Raw genomic sequence first — 20,487 nt, forward strand, 5'->3', positions numbered from 1 at the left:
AACCTACCTATGCATCTTCTGTTTTTTGGCAAATTACTCACATTAGTACAAAATTGGCATGTGCATTTTTTGCTTCTTCAGCCCATTTCTTAATTGCTTCTATGTGGCATGTTGCTTACATTTTTTTCACAAACTTGCCTGTGCATTTTTGGCTGGTTGCTTATATAAGTAGATAACTTGCCTATCCATCTTCTGTTTTTGGCAAATTACTCACACTAGCACAAAACCGGCATGTGCATTTTTGCTTCTTCAGTCCATTTTCTTAATTTGTGAGAGCACACAGAAAAAATTGCTTACATCCAGTTTCTAGTATTGTATTTTTTTACTAACCCCATTTTTGTTTTTTCTAACAGATTATGTTCCCAGTGTTAGAGAACATCGACAAGACAAAACCTAAAACAGGCAATCATTACTGGATTTTTAACGTGAACATAAGGGATCGACGTTTTGAAACTCTTGATTCTTGGTGGACGCTCAAAAACAAGTCTTTAGATGTTTGCGCAAGGAAAATGGTTGCAAGTTTTCGGTCTCTGTGGGAAGAGCATTACGCCAGTTCCCGCGTCTCGCTGGATGAGTTTGGGCTTACCAACATCGACGTTCGAAAACAAAATAATGAGTAAGCATCCACTTCTTTTCACATATTAACTATTTTTTTGTTTAGTTTTTTACAAGCGACACAATACTACATAGAGTAAGCATCCAGTTCTTTTTTCAATTTTTTGTTTAGGTTCGACTGTGGTGTTTTTGCTCTGACGATAGCAAACGGTTGGGAGGAAAGGGTTGTTCCAAAATTCACAGCTGAGGATATTCCAAGCATCAGGAAACAATTGACTAACACGTGGGTTGACAATGCCAACAACAAGGCTCCATGGAAAACCATACTCAAGTTAGCATAGGTCAGTTTTTTCTCCCCTCACGCGCGCTACATCCATGTAAATGCATGTGTTGTTTCTTTTGCTCTTTTGTGAACTTTTGGACTGCCGGGGGAGGAGTTGCCTGTATAACAACTTGGACCAGGCAACTCTATTGCATAAACAGGCAATTTAAGCTTTAATTTGAGGCAAGTTATTTAGAAGAACCCATAAAAGACGAATGAAAGACAAATAGTATGATCATTACATAACTAGGGAATTGTTGCATTTTATAGCATTGCAGAATCTTATGTATGTAAGTTTTCGACTATTATGGGGAGGGCAAGGGTGTTTGCGGGGCAATTCAAAGCACACAACAGGTAACTCAAAACTTATAACCAGGCAACTCAAAACTCTAGTGTGAGGCAAGTCAGCCACAAGAAACCGTAAACCATAAATAATAGTTTAGGATGTTCAAACATACAGACCCACAAATAGTTTAACTCGTCAATGCCATTCGACACATCTTTTCAGCCATCTGGTCACTGTGTGACCATTACACCGATCTGGTCGGGCAACTTGCACCATTGTGGTTAAAAGAACCACAATAGCTGCACTTGTTCTTTCTCTTCGGATGCAGCTCAAGTGCTGATTGAATTCTTTTTGACTTTGCCCTCCCTTTTGTTGTTGATTTTGGAGGGTCTCTAGGAATTGCAGGGCCAAGTGTGGTAGCAGGTCTTCCAAACTGTGGTTCAACCATCGTAGTACCTTGTGCGGCCGCAACAGCTGCATGTAGAGATGCCATACTGAGCAGCTGGTGCGCATATCCACCAGGAGCTTGCGCAATAGGAGATGAAATTGCATTGGCATTTTCTTCTTGTGTTGTTGAAGACCCTGGATGCTGCCCAATCCAGCCATCCAGTGTTGCTGTTGACGCAAGCAATGGTGCCAGTCAGTGGCGGAGCCAGAACTTTTGCGAAGCCTGGGCGAGTTTGAGTCTAATTGTCTAATCTAAAATTAAATATTGTATGTTCGGATAAAAATATATAAAATAGCATCAAACTTCCGAACCACAAATGCATATAAATAATATGTAGTAAAATAAAAATATAAACACAATAGCCCTATAAATGGAATTATAAAATGAACTAATATATTTAATGAAATTTAAATTTCATTAAAACAAATTATACTACATCTATGAAATGTTCAGCTTCATACACTGAAATCCCTCATCTATGAAATTTAATGATTTGTCCTAAAAAAGATACTCAATGATTTAAGTTTGAAGTTAGCATCTATTTAGAACAAACCCTTAAACCAAAGACTAAGCTCATGAACACTTGATCTTCCCCAACGGTCAATTCGCCCTGCCCCAACCTCAAAATTTAAGTCCCAAGTCTATCAATCTCTAAATAAAACTTACCTAATCAGAGAATATAGGACAAGCAGTCCAGGATGCAAAGCAATCCTGGGGATGGACCAGCTCCTCCCGCCATCGGTAGCCCACAGTTCGGTTCACCGCCAGTCCGATAGTCCTGGGGATGGATCCCAGGCACCTCGGTTCGCCGCCGCCATTCCGTCTCCACGATGGGTGAGAAACGAAGTGCCAAATTCCGACTGCTCGTGTTGCTTCTCGAGTAATAGTTTGGGAAACGTTTATGAACGGCGGACCGGCCTAAGATTCCACCGGTTACACGCGCGCCGTGTGATTAATATAATCGTGCGTCCATGAGTCACAGCCCCTCACGCATGCATCATTATTTTGGTGGGCCCCGCTTTGCACCTCACCCACCGCTTGGATCCCATCGTTATCCGCCCATCGTTATCCTCCAGACTCCAGTTCCCAAGGGGCTCGTCACCAGCGGCCATGGAGGTCTCAGACCTTCTCTCCAGCTTCCTTGCTCCACAAAATCCGGCGAGCTCCGGCCGGCCGTCCTCCTCCCGCCTTTTTTCTCAGATCCCCGTCTTCCCCAGCGACGAGCTCCATGCATGCTACATCGACTTCCTCCTGCGCCGTACACATGGAGAGCAGGCCACTACTTCAAGGGGAAGATGCAACCAACAGACACAGAGCTACGGCCGTGGGCGGCGTGTTTTATTTTTGCTGGAACCAGAGTTTTCTGTTGCTGGAACCACGTATTTGTTTTGCTACATTCGATTTTGTTGGAGTTTACTATTTTGTGGAATTTTGCTAGAACCGGCTGTTTTTTTGCTACAATCAAATTTGTTGGATTTTTTATGTTGTGGGATTTTTGCTGGAACCATAGTAAATTATTGCTGGAACCGGTTGTGTTTTTTGCTACAATCGATTTTAACGGCGAGTTTTTGTTTGTCAGATTTTTGCTAGAAGCAGTGTTTATGGATGCTGGAACCGACATCGACAGGAGCTGCAACTGGCCAGGGGGTGTTTCGGAGCTGCATCTAGCAAGGAGGTGATGGGAACAGTGGTGGCATGATGCAAGGGGGAAGTTGCTGCAAAACTCGACCGAGCTCGCCGGCGGGGATGTTTCAAGCTCGACGGTGGAGGGGGTACTTCGAGCTCGCCGATGGCAGAGGCGGTGGGGCTCCCGTGAAGCGCGGTTGAGAAGACGGCCTACGCGGGGTGCGGTGTTCGTGAGGAGGAGGGTCAGAGAAAGAAACAATGGAGCAATCGAGTCGATCCCCCTTCGTCTAATCGAAGGGCTGTGCGGCAACCGGCCCAAATTGGGTCGGTCGACCGGCGCCTATCACTAGCCTAATAGTTTTGGAAATAAAATGGGCTGTGACTGCTATTGGTACACCAAGTTAATTAGCCCATTACTCAATTATTAACGGCACTTTGGTAGGCCAGGTTAATTACCCCATTATTTTACTAAAGAAAGCCCAATATAGTCTGCCCGGGTAAACCACACTGATCCACGTTGTCGAACAAGATTTGCTGCATTGTTTATTACGTACGTGTGCTGTCCAGTAGCCAGTGAGCCCGGGCAAGTGCCCAGGGTCGCCGGGCGCTGGCTCCGCCCCTGGTGCCAGTCCAGGACCAGCCACATAGGTTGTGTTTGCTGCGTTAGTCCCCCGCGGTGGTTGTATAGCCCCCATAGTTTGTGGTGCAGGCCAAATTGCTGGTCTAGGACCCATAGGAGGTCGCGCAGGCCCTCTTGCTAGTGTCGTATCCATCAAAATTTGTGGTGCTGCTCCTCTTAGCACTTGCACAGGTCTTGTCATTGTTGAGCCCCTTGAAAGGTGCGGCGCTGCTTCACTGTTCAGTGGCACATATCCTGACCGTTGCTGTACAGACCAGCAGCCTTGTGTGGGAGGGCTCATGGGTAGTGGTACAGCCCCTTTTTGCATCGCTGCAGCTCTGAATGCTGTTTGTTGGTGTCCATCCTCACTCATAGAGTTGCCAGTTAGGTTTGGTGCGTTTTTTCTCCGCGTTGCAGAAGTAGGTCGCTGCTGTCTAGGTCCAGAAGAGGTTTGTGCAGGTTCATCAGGACGCACCGCAGGGCCACTAGTTGCCTGAGTGTTTCTCGGTGGTGGCGCAGAAGTAGGTCGCTGCTGCCTAGGTCCAGAAGGGGCTTGTGAAGACCCTTCAAGACGCACCGCAGGGCCACCAGTTGCCCGAGAGTTACTCGGTTGTGGTGCAAAACCATCAGCTGATGGTGGAGAACCACCAGAGGGCCCACTTGTTGGTGCTGCCGGTTTCTTCTTCTTTGACATGTTGAGATTTTTGATTTCATGACGCGCACCACGCATATGTTTTTTTACAATATCCGTCGCAGCATCTGACGCACTAGCAACCCGGGCAAGAGTACCAAAATCCATCATCAAATTTGCATGCCTGAGTTCCTTTTTCGACTGTGGTGTTATCTCATCAGGTTGCTCTTCGACAGCAGGGGGTGCGTTGGGAATTTCCATAGGTGTCCATCTTCTAAGTATGTACTGTGCTGGGATTTCATCAACACCAAGTTGGTTGAAAACTTTCAAGATATGACAGCAAAGCATGCCGTCCCTCTCAATCTTGCAGCAGTCACATCTGTAGTCTCCAGCACTAGCTTCCACCGTGACAAAATAGCCCCTAGAACCATATTTTGCAATCCACTCTTGATTGGGGTAAACCTCATACAAGTTTTCACCATGCGGTCGCACATTGTACCTTGTAGTCAACTGAAACTCATCACGAAACTTCTCGTACAAGTCCCTAGTATACGAACCGTACGCCTGCTTCTCTATTGGGTAAGATGACCACATTTCAGTCTGTAAATGTCCTGTCCTGTAGTCTTTTGAACCCTCCCAGACTAGTATGTGTGTTTGGATTCTCTGATATTGCTTCACAAAGTTCAAAATGGACTTGTGTGGGTTCACATATCGCTTAAGGACAGCATTGAACCCCTCGCTGCGTTGAGTTGACTGCAAGAAAGGGAAGAATTGGTGCTTGAAGTAGCAGGGCACCCATGTCTCTTTGTACTTGTATAGATTCTCGAAGTGGGAGTCAGTCATAGCCTCATACTTCATCATCAGCTCACACCACCCTGCCTCAAATTCTTCTGGCGTCAAGCTGAAGTCAACACAGTTGTTGAAATCTTTGGACAAGCCAGGGTTTCGCCCCAGCAATGCTCCAAGCTTTTCTTGTGCTTTTTTCATAATATGCCAGCGGCAACAGCAGTGCACACTTGTAGGAAAGATCTTTTTAATTGACTGTGTCATTGCGATGTCTTGGTCGGTTATGATGTTGGTGGGTGCTACATTATGCATTGCCTCAAGGAAGGTCTGGAATAGCCAATCAAAGCTCGATGCCAACTCTTGCCTAACAAAGCCACAACCCAACATGAACGACTGCCCATGCCTGTTAATCCCAATGAATGGTGCAAAGGGCATGTTGTACATGTTAGTCATATACGTTGTGTCAAAGGAGATACAATCATGACAAGATTCCACGTACGCCTTCCTTGCTGCACCATCGACCCAGAAAATATTCTCAATCCTGTCTTCCTCATCATATTTTATCTTGTAAAAAAAATCTGGATCCTCTCTCTGCTGATCTTTAAAGTAAGCAACTGTCTCTATCATATCCCCTTCTTTTGTATCATCCTTGTTCAAGAGCGTCTTGAGGTTTTTAATGTGTTTAGTGTCATAAGGTACAATGAGTTCTGTCCCATAGAAATCTGACATGATGTGCATCATACGACCTGTTGACATGAAGTCACAATGGTGGTCAATCCTTTTTCTACACAAAAACAGTGCCAAAAACAGTTTCTTTTCTGTTTTCAGCAAGGCAACTCAAATGCAAAGCTTGGGCAATTCATGAAGATATACAAGCAACTACAACCATATGCCCCAGGCAACACATGAGCAAAATACACAAAACAAACCAGGGGGTAACTATGCATTTAGTGAGCAATACAAATTTCAATCATAGGCAAGTTGACCCCATCCAGAAACGAGTACTATTGTACATTTTAGCTACAAAGAGACTAACCATAGGCAAGTTCAGATTCAACACCAAATTTGTTTTATAAAGAAACTAGGCAAGCAGGAACTTTGCATTGAGCAACAAACAGGTAAACATTAGGCAAGTCCAGCATCCAGAAACAACTCAGGCATTTTATGTCTTTTTTCTACTGTTGTAAGCAATTTAGTGGCACTATCAAGCAACTAAGGCATTTGTTTGAAGCAAATCAGTGACATGTTTCAAGCAAAAACAGGTACTTGTTGATGGCCTAAGAAACACACAACCAGTAGGCATGTCCAGGTTCTTAAAGTTAGAAGATAGGGGGGAGGTGGGTGTGGTTCAATACCTGTAGTTAAATTGCAGTTATGAAGATGAGTAAGGAAGGCCCTTTCTTCTGGCGGGATCCCTTGGTGTGATCGCAAATACTTAGTCAAATATGGCTTTTCAACCAACGGATGGTTGTGCTCGCTAACAAAGTAGATCACTTCCCATCTGCCATCTATTACCTTCACAATCATCTTAGTTTGCAACCAGTTTGCACAATTTTATCTCTTTTTCGTTTCTTGCTCCTCTTTTTGCCTTTACTATCATCATCAAAAAAGACAATAGCCTCATCTTCATTATCATCTTTTGCTTGCTCAACAATGTCATCTAGCACGGGAATCTTTTCTACCCCTCCATCATCAACATCAGGCTTCCGAAACTTGTTGCAAACAAACTGTTGTTTTATCAACTCCCTGGTTTTGAGATCCTTCCTTGAACTATTCATTTTGATTGAAAACCCCATTTGCATGGAATATGCATTGTAATGCACCTTAGCATCTTCCAAAGTGTCGAACCTCATGCCCATGTAAGGCTCCTTGGGCTGTGACCAAGCTTCATCATCATTTCAGCACCCAAACCATTACCAACAGTGCCACCGGTATCACCTGCAGCACCTATGCCATCAAGGGTATGATCATCACTCCCAGCTACTATAGCTGCAGGTACTTGTGTACTGCCCGGAGCACGGACCCCATGACTTGACTGCCCATCTGTCTCCATTGCTTCTGTAGCAGCACCATCGACTCTTTGGATGATACGGGGATTAGGTGATTCCGCCACAAATTCTGCATTTCTAGCAGCATGTTGTGTACAGTACAATGGATCATCATTATTTTCAGCTGGTTCCTTATTCAGGTCAATCATTGTCAATCTGTTTATTTATTGAGAATATGGGAAAAAGTAAAGCAAGTCAGCAGAGGGATGCAAGCAAGTAGCACAGTAAATACAGGCAAGCCAGTAGCACACCTACCCAAGCACACAAAAATAGCTCAATCATGTTCAACCTGTGCATTTTTTCAACCAGAAAAATTAAAGCAATTTTTACGTTGTTGAGGCAAGCTAGTACCACACTAAACTCAGGCAAGCAAACAACACAGCAACACAAGCACACCAGATTCACAAGATAGCAATTGAACATAACTAGGCAATTCAAAGTGCACTATCAGGCAACCCAAACCATATAATCAGGCAAGTCAAACTATATATGTCAGGCAATATATTATTTTCAGGAGATGCATGGTTTTTTTTGTATTAATGAATCATGTTTGTACATATAAACATAACATAGGCTTTTTGTTTTTTGTGTTTCATAATATATTTTCTTATTTGGTTTTCTTAAACACAGGCAACATTTGATTTTGGGGAAGCAAGCATACTGCCATAGAAGTGCTACTTTGAAGTGTCTTCAGAATGGAATTCACTCCCAAATCAGAGAGATTAGAGTATGTTTAGTGTTAGGAAAAACTTAAGTTAGAATTATGGGCATGATTGCTCTTTTATATTCAGCCTATTTCTGCTTTCAGTACCTATGTTTGTGTGTTAGAAAGAACTTAAGTTGACATTTTTAGGTTTCATCTTTTACAGCAGCAAGTTTGTGTGTTTTTGGATATGCTCAGTATGTTTTGAAGTAACATTTCGCAGCTGAGATAGTTGTTGGTATATGGATTTTCTTGTTGGCTTTTTCCTTCTTTTGCAGGATGAAATACTAATAATTTTGCCACTGTATCCTGGCAACTTTCCAACTTTTCTTGGATTATGGCGAAGGATATGATACAACAAAGGTAAATTGTACTACGCAACTGTCTCTTGTTTTTAGTTGCAATTTTAGTTACATTTTTTTCTTCTAGTGTTTTTTCACTATCGAAACCAAGGAATAATGGAAACAAATGTCCAAGAGGAATGTTTTTCTAGTTTCTTCAAGAGTTGCCTTCACATCATTATGCTTTTTTGCTTAATCCTATAATGTAAGTTGCTTCAATAAGCCATTTGTTTTTGGTCCACATGCTCCCAAAAGATCTGATAGGGGGGAAAAGCCTTGTTTTCCCCTTCTTTTCCATAGTGATGTCAGTATTCATTGTCTTATAAGTTTCAAAAGTGTTCATGTTTTGCCATGGCATAAGTTTTCAAAGTTGTGTGCATACATATACTTAATTGCCTCATTATAGCACTATTTTTGCTCAAACAGAATGTCTATTTTGCACTGTTATAAGCAATTAATAGAACCGGAACACATCAGAAATAGATCATGATCAGTTGTTTCTCATCCTCTTATAAGTACTGTTTTTGCTCAGTTGTTTTTCTAGCTTAAGGCATTATATTTTCCTAATATTTTTGTCCCCAGCATTTACTATCAGCACTTGCCTACAGATTTATAAATGTGTTCATATGCAACAGATTTGCAAATAGATTTTGAAAATTGGGAAGAAATATCATGCTTAACATCAGACTAAATTTGCCCAAATCAGGGGGCTGAAACTTGCCTAAACAGCAGACTAAACATGCTTAACATCACATCTTTTTTACACAATGTTTTGCACAACTGAAGCCTTGTACAAATCATGGGGAAAGAGGAGGGGGGTCTGGAAGATGAGCTAAATCTGACATTTTTGCCTTGCTTTTTTGCCTTTTTGCAAGCCAATCAGGAATGAGGCGCCTAGAGAAGAAACATCAATGAAGCCGCCATTGGAGGGCTGTGAAGGTTTTCTTAGATCTGGAAGTGGTGAGGGGAAGGGGCATGCTGTCTTTTTTTGCTTGGGAGAGAAGAAGATGGGGCTGGGGTTAGGTGAGGAGAAAGGAGAAAAGAAGACGCGCAGGGATAGGGGAGGGATCGGGCGAAGGGGAAAGACCAGGTGATTTGCCCGCTCGATGGTTGGCTGCGGGAATCGGGAGGCAGGGACCAGATGCTTTCCTATCCTAGAAAGGTGGACAGAAAATTACTATATCTGGGTGGCTGCCAGGAAACGCTAGGGAGCGCTCGGCTGCTCCCTAGACGCGTCCCTGAATATAATAATATGGGGCGGTCGAACTCAGTGCAGCCAACCCAGCTCAATAGACCTTCTTTCTGCTCTGGCCCAATGCACCATTCTAAGCGTTTCCAGCGAAAGCGAAGTGTTTTTATTTCCCACCCTTTCATTTCTTCCTCAATGGAGATAAACCATAAGTGCCTCGTGGGCTGTGGCTGGTGATCTTCCCCGCTCGGCTGCTCCCCTTTCCACACGCTGAATTCCCCTTCCTTCCTTCGTTGTTCACTCGAGCTCGAGACCTGCTCCTGCCGGATCTGATGATGGAGCCGGCGGGAGACTCTTCCCTGGAGGCCGCGATTGCATGGCTGGTGCAGACCATCCTTGCAACGCTCCTGATGGACAAGATGGAGGAGTGGATTCGCCAAGTCGGGCTTGCCGACGACGTCAAGAGGCTCCAGTCAGAGGTGGAGAGAGTCGACATGGTGGTGGCTGCTGTGAAGGGGAGGGCAGCCGGGAACAGGCCTCTGTCCCGGGCTCTCGCTCGTCTCAAGGAGCTTCTATACGACGCCGACGACGTGGTCGACGGCCTCGACTACTACAGGCTCCAACAGCAAGTCGAAGGAGGTAGTAAGCATAATCCCATTATATCGAATCTATGTGTGCTACTCAATGCTCCCTCCGTTTTTTTTAAATAAACCTCCGTTTCTAAATATAAGTATTTTTAGAGATTTGTATTTTTAAAGATTTTCGTATGTAGTCCATATTGAAATCTCTAAAATGACTTATATTTAGGAATGGAGGGAGTAGTTTGATCTTACTTTCTGGTCCATGTTTCTTTTCGACACAGTTACAAGTGACAAGACTGACGGTATGCGCGGAGCTGAAAGAGTGGATGAAATATCAAGGGGCCATGTCGATACACTGAATGTCAGTGTTGGCAAATTACGGTCCTCGGTATGGAAACACTTTACGATCACAGAAACTGTCGACGGGAAGCGTTCAAAAGCCAAATGTAAGTACTGTAGAAAGGATTTTAATTGCGAAACGAAGACAAACGGGACTTCATCTATGAAAAAGCATTTGGAGAAAGAGCATTCCGTAACTTGTACGAAGAAACCTGGAGCCCATCCACCAAACCCTTCAAGGTACCCAAAGGAAATTGTATGTTGCACCAGCGCATTTGTATTACAAGTTTATATACATCTGCTTGAGAGCCCATTGTTGCTCAACATTTCTTCTGATAACCGACCCACCATCCGTTTCTTATTGCAGCACCGGTGATGCTGCTTGTAATGTGACGTCGGTTGAAGTTGGTAGTTCGTCCAACGGAAAAAGAAAGAGAACAAATGAGGATCCACCGCAGACCACGCAGCTAACATACACGCCCAATGGGACAATGCTGAGTTTTCCAATAGGATAACTAAAATTACCGGCCAGTTACAGTTACAGGACATCGCCCCCCCCCCCCCCCCCCCTGCGTCGTCTCCTCCGAGGCAACCCGGGGGCAACCCTAGCCGCCACAGCCGCACCCCCCCTCCTCCCCCCCTTCCTCTCTGCCGCCGCCTGAGGTGTGCTCCGGCGCGCGCGCTCGACACCAATGAAGGTGGCGGCGGGGATTCGGCGGCTGCTCGCCTCAGGCAGGGCCTCGGCACGCGGGGCGGCGGCCCCGGCAGGTGAGGGTGGGGTGGTCCTGGCGGCGGGCCGCCCTGCCGGTGCGAGCTAGGCGCCTCCTCGGTCTCGTGGGTGACGAGGTGGCGGCGGTCAACGGTCGCTGGTGTGCATCCCTCCTCGTAGGTATGCCACTGATGAAGTCCATCCCCTCCGCCCCGATCAGCTCCTTCCTTGGCCAGATCTGGGTCCTGGTGGCTTAGGCCACTGCTCTCGGTTGTTGGCTGCGCGGATCTCGTCGGGCGGGGCTGGATCCGGGGGAAACCCCTGGCCGGCACGGCGGTCACACCAAAGGCGACGCCTTGGGCGCCGTTCCCTTCCTTGGAAGCTGTGGTGTGGATCCTCCCCCCTCCTTCCGTCCCCTGCTAGGTGAAAACCTAGGTCCCCTGCTTCGGGCGGCGACGACACGTTCGTGTCGTGTTCCTTCTTGGAGGCACCGTCCGGGGATTGCAGGGGCGGCGAGAGAGTTTGGTTGTGAACGTGATGGTGGCGGGAGACAGCTTGGTTTCTTCATAGGTTGCTGGCTGGAGGGTCCCTGACGAGGTCGCCGGTGGGTCGACGCCCACGAGCCTGGGCAAGAGGGGATCGGGTTCCCCTCTTCGGCGACAACGATATACCTTTGGGTGGGAGCATGGTGCTCCGGCGAATCCAGCGCTGGCCTTTGTTCTACTTTTCGCTGCTTCCCTTGCTTCTGCGACTGTGGCCGGCAGCTCTCGCCCTTTGGTGCGGCTGAGCCGCAGACGACGATGGTGCTTGTTTGAAGTGTGCCCTGGGCTTGCGGTCCTGCTCTGGTCTCTTCTCCTTTCAGCTTGGAGGCCATCCATTTGGGTTCTGGGGTGAACCGAGCTGCCGTCTGCCGGTACGGCATCCTTCGAGCCAGGATGAAGGGGTAGGGGCCCTTTGCAGAGGCAGTAACAGATGGTGGTCTGGTCCATGGCTGGTTCCAAGGGTGGCTGTGATCACGAAGCTTGCGCGGCGGTGCATTCCTCCCAAGACCCTAGTTTTGGTCTGTTGGTGTAGGTCGTCCAGTAGGGTGTTGGTAGCGGCGTGTATTTGTTGCTGCCTTGAGTTGTTTTGCTTGAGTTCCTTGTATCCGTCGCTCGGTTCCCTTCTCTTTGCGTTGTAAGCGGTTGTCCTTGTAATCTTGGCCGGTTGATGGCTTTGTTAATTCAAAGTCGGGCTTTTCTTGAGCCTTCGTTCCAAAAAAAAAAGTTACAGGACATCCAAGGGGCTTTGAGTAAAGTTATTGAGCCATATGGACCTAGCGCTACTTCAAGTTCAAGTCATCATCGTCCGAGTACAGCCTCAGATCAGCGCCCAACAACATCAAGTCTTGTTCCAATGGAAGTTTATGGCAGAGTTGCAGAAAAGAACAAGATCAAAAGGTCAATAACTGAAAACCAATCTAATGGTGTAAATGTTCTACCTATTGTAGGCATTGCAGGTGTTGGAAAGACAACTCTTGCTCAATTTGTGTACAATGATCCAGACGTGAAAAGTCAATTTCACCACAGGATATGGGTTTGTGTGTCCCGCAAATTTGACAAAGTGGAGATCACAAAGGAGATGTTAGACTTTTTTCCTCGAGAAAGGCATGAAGGAATTAGCAACTTTGCAAAGCTTCAAGAGATCTTGAAAGGACATATTGAGTACCAATCAAAGAGTTTTCTGCTTGTTTTAGATGATATCTCATACAATATGGATTATCATAAATGGAACAAATTGTTGTACCCTTTGATATCAAGTCAAGCGAAGGGTAATATAATTCTAGTCACAACCAGAAATTTGTCTGTTGCACAAAGGTTAAGAACACTTGAACCCATCAAGTTAGGTGCTTTAGAAAACGATGATATGTGGTTATTGCTCAAGTCATGTGCATTTGGTTTTGGGGACTATAAAGGTCCAGAAAAATCTAAGAACTATTGGGATGCAAATAACAGATAAGTTAAAGGGCAACCCGTTAGCAGCAGTAACTGCAGGGGCACTGTTAAGAGAACATCTTAGCGTTGATCATTGGAGTAACATTCTCAAGACAGAGAAGTGGAAATCGTTGGGACTCCATGGGGGCATCATGCCTGCTTTGAAGCTTAGCTATGATGAGCTACCATACCATTTACAACAATGTTTCTCATATTGTTCTATATTTCCTGACAAATATAGGTTTCTTGGTAAGGATTTGATCTATATGTGGATTTCTCTTGGATTTGTGAATTGCACCCATTTAAGTAAGAGACTGGAGGAGATAGGATGGGAATATCTGAATGATTTGGTGAACCTAGGATTTTTTGAACAATTTGAAGAACAACTGGAAGTGGATGAGGGTGAGGAAGAAGAATCCTCTCTAGGCAGTAAATTTTGGTACTCTATGTGTGGTCTCATGCACGATTTTGGAAGGATAGTTTCAAGGACTGGGTGTGGAACCATAGATGGTCTACATTGCAATAATATGTTACCAACTATACGCCATTTGTCAATTGTGACTAATTCTGCATATAACAAAGATTGGCATGGGAATATTTGTCGCAATGATAAGTTTGAAGAAAATCTGAGAAATACAATTACATCAGTTAGCAAATTGAGGACGTTGGTTTTACTCGGGAACTTTGACTCTTTCTTCTTACAACTATTGCAAGATATATTCCAAAAGGCACATAATTTGCGGTTGCTGAAAATGTCGGCAACATCCAATGATTTTAATACCTTTCTTTGCGGTATGGCAAATCCTTCGCATATTCGTTACCTACAATGTGAGCCTATGTGGTGGGATGGGGCTCTACCACAAATCTTGATCAAGCTTTTTCATCTTCAAGTGCTAGATGTTGGCTTCATGCCTAGTATACCTGATGGCATGCATAACCTTGTCAGCCTACGACATCTTGTTGCAGCAGAAAATCCCATTGCTAGCGTTGGTAGCATGACATCACTTCAAGAGATACATGATTTTAAGGTTCAATTTTGTTCTGAAGGCTTTGAGATATCACAACTCCAATTCATGAATGAGCTTGTACAACTTGGGGTCTGTCAACTTGCTAACGTTAGAAGTAGAGAAGAGGCTCATGGGGCAGGACTGAGATACAAAGAGCACTTGGAAAAGCTGCGCTTGTCCTGGAAGGAACATATCAGTGATGCTTACACTTACGAGGATGAAGGCAAGGAGCTCTCAACAATGGATGTTAGTGGCCCAAGTTCTGATCCTTCTGTGGATACAGCAAGAGAGGTGCTTGAGGGACTTGAACCTCATATGAACTTAAAGCATCTGCATATATCTGGATATAATGGTACTACTTCACCAACTTGGCTTTCCAGTAATCTCTCAGTTATCTCGTTGCGTACGCTTCATCTTGTTGATTGTGGAGGATGGAGAATACTTCCATCTCTGGAAAGTCTTCCATTTCTTACAAAGCTGAAGTTGAGCAGCATGCGGGAAGTAACAAAAGTACTGGTTCCTTCACTGGAGGAGCTAGTTTTAATTACAATGCCGAAGTTGGTGAGATGCTCAAGCACTTCTGTGGGGGGTCTGAGCTCTAGCTTAAGGGTGCGGAAGATCGAGAACTGTAAAGCACTGAAGGCGTTTGATCTCTTTGAAATCGAGCAGATGCCATGGTTGACTGGCCTTAGAAAACTAGTTCTGGAGGGCTGCCCTCATTTGAAAGTGTTGAACCCTCTTCCACCTTCAACCAGCTGTTCTGAGTTATTCGTCGATGGAGTTTCAGTACTTTCAAGTATGAAAGGATCATCCAGTGAACATTTATGTATTGGGTGTATTGATGAGTATCGGGTCTACGAGTGTGATGATTATTCTGATCAGTTGAGAATATTGGATGAAACCTTTTTGGCGTTCCATAATCTTGGAAACCTCAAATCGATGGAGATATATGGTCAAAAAAATCTAAGGTCTTTTTCGTTTGAAGGTTTTAGTCGTCTCGTCTCTTTAAAGAGTTTGAAAATAAATTGTTGTGAAGACCTTTTCTCTTCAGACATGACGCCAGGGCATACCCTTGAAGATTTGACAGCCTTCCCTTCTCTTGAAAGCCTCATTATTGATTTATGCAGAATAGCAGGGAAGTGGCTATCTTTGATTCTGCAACATGCACCGCACCTAGAGGAATTGAATTTAAATTTAATACAGGTACCGGCGGAGGTGGAAGAGAACAGTCTACGAAATCATCTCTCGGACGGGGAGGACTCATCATCAAGAGATCCAAATGATGCACGGGCAGCAAGAATGGAAGACTTATACATTCCATTAAATCTCGCCTCCTCTCTCAAGAAGATAACTATGGAGTCCTGCCCTTGTCTAACATTTACTAACTGGAGCGACGAAGGCTTCTCTGTATTCGCCTCCCTTGAGAAGCTGACTATTCGGGAATGCCCCGACCTGCTCTCGCCTTTGGTGCACAAAGACGGAAGTGATGACAGGGCGCACGGAAGATGGCTCCACCCGACGTCACTTCAGGAACTTGACATCAATAGCTATCGCCAAAGAACACTGCAACTCTGCTTCCAGTGATATCACAAGCCTCAGAAATTTAAGTGTACGAGACAGCCCTTTTTTGGAATCTCTAAAGCTGCACTCATGCACGGCTCTGGAGAAATTGGAGATCGTATTCTGTTGGTCGCTCACAGCGCTAGAGGGCTTGCAGTTCCTTGGCAGACTCACGCATTTGAATATATCAGGCTGCCCTGGTTTGGTGCATGAAGACGGGAATGATGACCAGGTCAACGGAAGATGGCTCCTCCCAACATCACTTCGCCAACTGAAAATCAATAATAGCCATTCCCAAGAAACTCTGCAACCTTGCTTTCCTACATATAGCACCAGCCTTGAAACTTTAGAGGTACGGGAGAGCCCAGGTTTGCAATCTATACAGTTGGGCTCATGCACAGCACTGGAGGAGTTGACGATTGGGGGTTGTGGATCGCTTACTGCACTAGAGGGCTTGCAATGCCTTGGCAGACTCAGGAACTTGAATATATACGAGTGCCCTGGCTTGCCACCATGTTTGGAGAGCTTTTCAAGCCCGGACTATAGGCTATGCTCCCCGCTTGAAAGGCTTGAGATCGATGACCCATTTGTCCTTACCACGTCATTCTGCAAGCACCTCACCTCCCTGCAACGCCTATGTCTTAGAAGTCATTCGTTGCAATTGAAGAGACTAACAGATGAGCAAGAGCAAGCGCTTGTGCTACCCAAGTCCCTACAAGAGCTCGAATTCCATAGTTTTGCACTCAAAGATCTTCCCGCGGGGCTTCACACCCTTCCTTCCCTCAAGAGTTTGAGGATTCGTTGGTGTCCAGGCATCTCAAGGCTGCCGGAAACAGGCCTCCCACTTTCTCTGGAACTTCTGGAACTCAACTTATGCAGCAAGGAGCTCGCCGATCAATGCAGGCTGCTAGCAACAAGCAAGCTATTAGTCGTAATTACTTGATGTAATTCTTGATACCTGGACGCCAAGTTAAGACCATGTTTCTACACACACAACATATATCGCCGGGCTGCTTTTGAGTTAATCATCTGCGATATATCCTCAGAGTTGACATACACTCATAAAATGTGCTCACTCCAGAACGAGCTGTCCCTGATGGCAATCAAGCTGCCCTGCCCAACATACATCACATTACAGGTAAACCGCCATGTCTGGCTATTTGTTATTCATCTCCTCTTCCTCTTGCAAACCAAAAAAGATGATTGATCTTCATCAAGACATAAATCCAAAGATGTGTTCTGTTGTTTGTTACACAGGTTGGTTCAGTCCGGAATTTCCTTGCTACACGATGCACATATGCTCTGCAGCTACAATAATGCACTTCAGAGATCGTAATGTTACCTCTCGTCTGACAAAAGAAGGATATGTGGGGGTAGTCTTAATTAAATTCATCCGTTTATCAGTCAGACTGAGAAGTCCGGACAGCCTCGAGGCAGACACCTATTGTGTGCCTCAATTGTTAAATCTGAATATGCAAGCCTGTAACCTGGTGTGCCGTCGCCGATTACTAGTGTCCTGTTGTGATACGAGTGATGCAGTGTGTCTACTGTGTTATCTTTGTTAGATAGGCTAGTAGTTGTGTACGTGACATAGGTGTCACCATGTAACTTGTGTACATGCGTTTTTTTGAGCATCAGTACAGACACAAGCGCTCATATACACGCGCATACACTCACCCCTATGAAGGCACACATACACACCCTACCCCTATGAGCACCTCCGAGAGACTGAGCCGGCATATCATCTTGAGATTTACGAAGTCACCGTAGGCGCCTCGTTGTCGACGGGAATGTCTCCTCCCACTGAAAGCGCATCGCCGGAAATCCTGAAATAAATTCAGGAATAATGCGAGCACCAAGATTTGAACCCTGGTGGGTTGGGGATACCGCTGTCCACCTAACCAACTCAACCACAGTTGATTCGCCTTGTGTACATGCGTTGAGTTGTAACCGATAGGCAGGTTGTTACGTGGATTTGATCTCTATCTTGTGTATAGTCTTGGACTAGGGGTCAAGCCATAACAACCTGCTGATGATGTACTTGTCTCTCTATATAAACACGCGTCCCTGTCAAGAGACATACGCTTCCACAATCGTAGTTCTTTCATGGTAACCAGAGCCATCCTCGAACACATCCATGGCGTCGTCTTCAAGTTCCTTCCCATCCTTGCCATTCGCGCACGCTGCTACCGAGAAGCTCACGAAGGGCAATCAGGCCCTATGGCAGGCGACGATGCTCTCGGCCATCCGGGGCGCACAGATGGCCAAGTACCTCGACGTCGAGCAGCCACCGCCGCCCATGCAGATTGATGTGACCTCATCTGATGGCAAGACGACGAAGGCGCCAAACCCTGAATTCCAAACCTGGTATGCTCAAGATCAACAAGTTTTCTCCTATCTCCTGACGACACTGCCTCGTGAGATAGTCATCCAGGTTGCTTCATGTCACACCGCTGCTAAACTCTGGAACACGGTGGAGGGGATGCTCGCATCTCACACCCGTTCTCAGACCACCAACGTCAGGATTGCCCTCGACAACCTGCAGAAGGGCAACTCCTCCATCACCGACTATGTCGGGAAGATCAAGTCCCTCTGCGATGAACTGATCGCTGCAGGGAAGGTGGACGGCGACGACATCGTCTCCCACATCCTCGCCGGGCTAGATGAAGATTTCGACCCGGTGGTGTCCGCCATGTGTTCCCGGGTGGAGCCGGTGACCGTGGTCGAGCTGTTTTCACAGCTGCTTAGCTTCGAGACGAGGCTCAATCTTCGGGGTGGAGGGTCTCAATCCTTTGCCAACACCGCCACTCGAGGCCATAGAAACGGCGGCGGTGGTGATCGCGGCCGCCGCCAAGGCGGCAATGGTGGTGACTGCGGTGACCGCGGCGGGCGCGGCGGCTACTCCAAACCAGGAGGGTGCGGCGGACACAACAGTGGCGGCGGGGGCAACTACAACAACCATGCCTCTGCTGCCCCTAGGGTCTAGTGCCAGATCTGCGGCAAGATGGGCCATCCAGCTTGGAAGTGCTGGAAGCGCTACGACGAATCCTACCAAGGCGTGGAGGAGAAGTCGGCCAACCTAGCTGCACCGCAGTATGGGTGGACACCAACTGGTACTTGGACAGTGGTGCCACCGATCACATCACAGGAGATTTGGAGAAGCTGACCGTGCGTGACCGCTACAATGGAAACGAGCAGATTCATACTGCCAGTGGGTCGGGTATGGTTATCAAACACATCGGTCATTCAGCTATTCACACTCCTGATCGTGGTCTTCTTCTAAACAATATTCTTCATGTGCCCCAAGCAAACAAAAGTCTAATTTCTGCTAGCCGCCTTGCTATTGACAACGATTCCTTTGTTGAAATTCATCCCTATTCTTTTCTTGTCAAGGAACGGGGAACGAAGAAGGTGCTCCTTCGAGGCAGGGGTAGACGAGGACTCTACCCAGTTAGGTACACGGGATCCGACGTCAAGAAGCATATGCTCAGTGCCACCAAGTTGTCTCCCACTAGTGCAGAACCGGGCAATAGCACCGGTTCGTAAGGCCCTTTAGTGCCGGTTCGGTAACCGGCACTAAAGTGTGGGCACTAAAGCCCCCCCCCCTTTAGTACCGGTTCAGCACGAACCGATGCTAAAGGGCAACCACGTGGCACGAGCCAGCTCCGGGGGCGCGTAGGACATTAGTACCGGTTGGTAACACCAACCGGTACTAAATGTTTGGGTGTGTTTTGGTTTTATTTTTTATTTTTTACTTTAATTTTGTGTTTTCAATTTAATTTAGTGATTGTTTTACATTATAATTAGTTGTTAAATCATTAGGTGAAAGTACCGCAGATTAGTTTGACTGGATGCATGTGGATCCTAGCTAAGTCATCAAGTATATGCCATATCCATATTATATATACTTGATCACCTAATTAAGTGATCGAGGTAATATGGATATGGCATATACTCGATCACTTAGCTAGAATCCATCCAGTTGAAACTAATCTGCGGTTTCTTTCATAAATGATATAATAACTCATCATCATCATCATATTAATATAAAAACTCTTGCATCATATATATCATCACCAACAACAGTTTTCATAGCTAGCTAAAAATCATCATATATTAGTCGTCTCATTACCACTACTTAATCATCATATAGTCATTACCGCTATCTAATCACCACCAACACTAGCTTAAAGAAGAAACATTCACTTGTACCAGAAGCAAATATATCATCGAATTCAACATGGTAATGATATTATAAGCATTCATAACACCACAAAAGAAAATCACTCTTTGAGATTAAGTTCAGGACGAAGAACACAGACATGAGAGGACAAATACTAAGAACATGAACTAGCTAATCACTCCTGCTGCTCTCTCTCAGGTAAAATAGCATAGAACATGTATAGCTTTCCTGATTCATCATATTGGAGCATGCAGATGAACCTGTCTCCTAATCGTGGGTTGCGCTTCTGATTGCTGCCCCCTAGTACTTCTCTGCGATCGTTCACAATTTTGCTCCAGTCTTTTACTATTAAGCATTCCTCGCTATTAGAAATCATGAATGCACTAAAGTGCATTGTAGGATATCTTGGTCGTAAGCTAACAATATTCATGGTACCTTTAGTCTCGATCCAATCAGGCACAACATTCATCGGGAGTCCCTGTTGAAGAACATCGTATAGTAACATACTTAGCAATGAAGTTTAGCTTAAAAAAATAATGTATGCAAAAGATGCACTGAGGAGAAATAGTATAAATCTTACC

General features: G+C 45.6%; 1 protein-coding gene and 2 pseudogenes across 1 annotated transcript; 2 read left to right on the forward strand and 1 right to left on the reverse strand.

Annotated features, from left to right (window-relative positions):
- Window positions 1–1,407: 1,407 nt before the first annotated feature.
- LOC147986749 (protein FAR1-RELATED SEQUENCE 5-like) lies at window positions 1,408–6,800 on the reverse strand. Its single transcript, XM_087544948.1, has 3 exons — window positions 6,629–6,800; window positions 4,527–6,019; window positions 1,408–1,596 (listed from the first exon to the last, which is right to left on the reverse strand). Exons 1-3 carry the CDS (start codon window positions 6,798–6,800, stop codon window positions 1,408–1,410), a joined length of 1,854 nt encoding a protein of 617 aa, XP_087401074.1.
- Window positions 6,801–9,889: 3,089 nt separating this feature from the next.
- LOC147986750 (disease resistance protein RGA2-like) lies at window positions 9,890–17,040 on the forward strand (annotated as a pseudogene).
- Window positions 17,041–18,340: 1,300 nt separating this feature from the next.
- Window positions 18,341–18,479, forward strand: LOC125541904 (small nucleolar RNA Z247; annotated as a pseudogene).
- Window positions 18,480–20,487: the final 2,008 nt, after the last annotated feature.

This window comes from Triticum urartu, chromosome 2A, assembly GCF_056163025.1.
Source record: "Triticum urartu cultivar PI428250 chromosome 2A, HENAU_Tu73, whole genome shotgun sequence".
NCBI classification, from domain to species: Eukaryota; Viridiplantae; Streptophyta; class Magnoliopsida; order Poales; family Poaceae; genus Triticum; species Triticum urartu.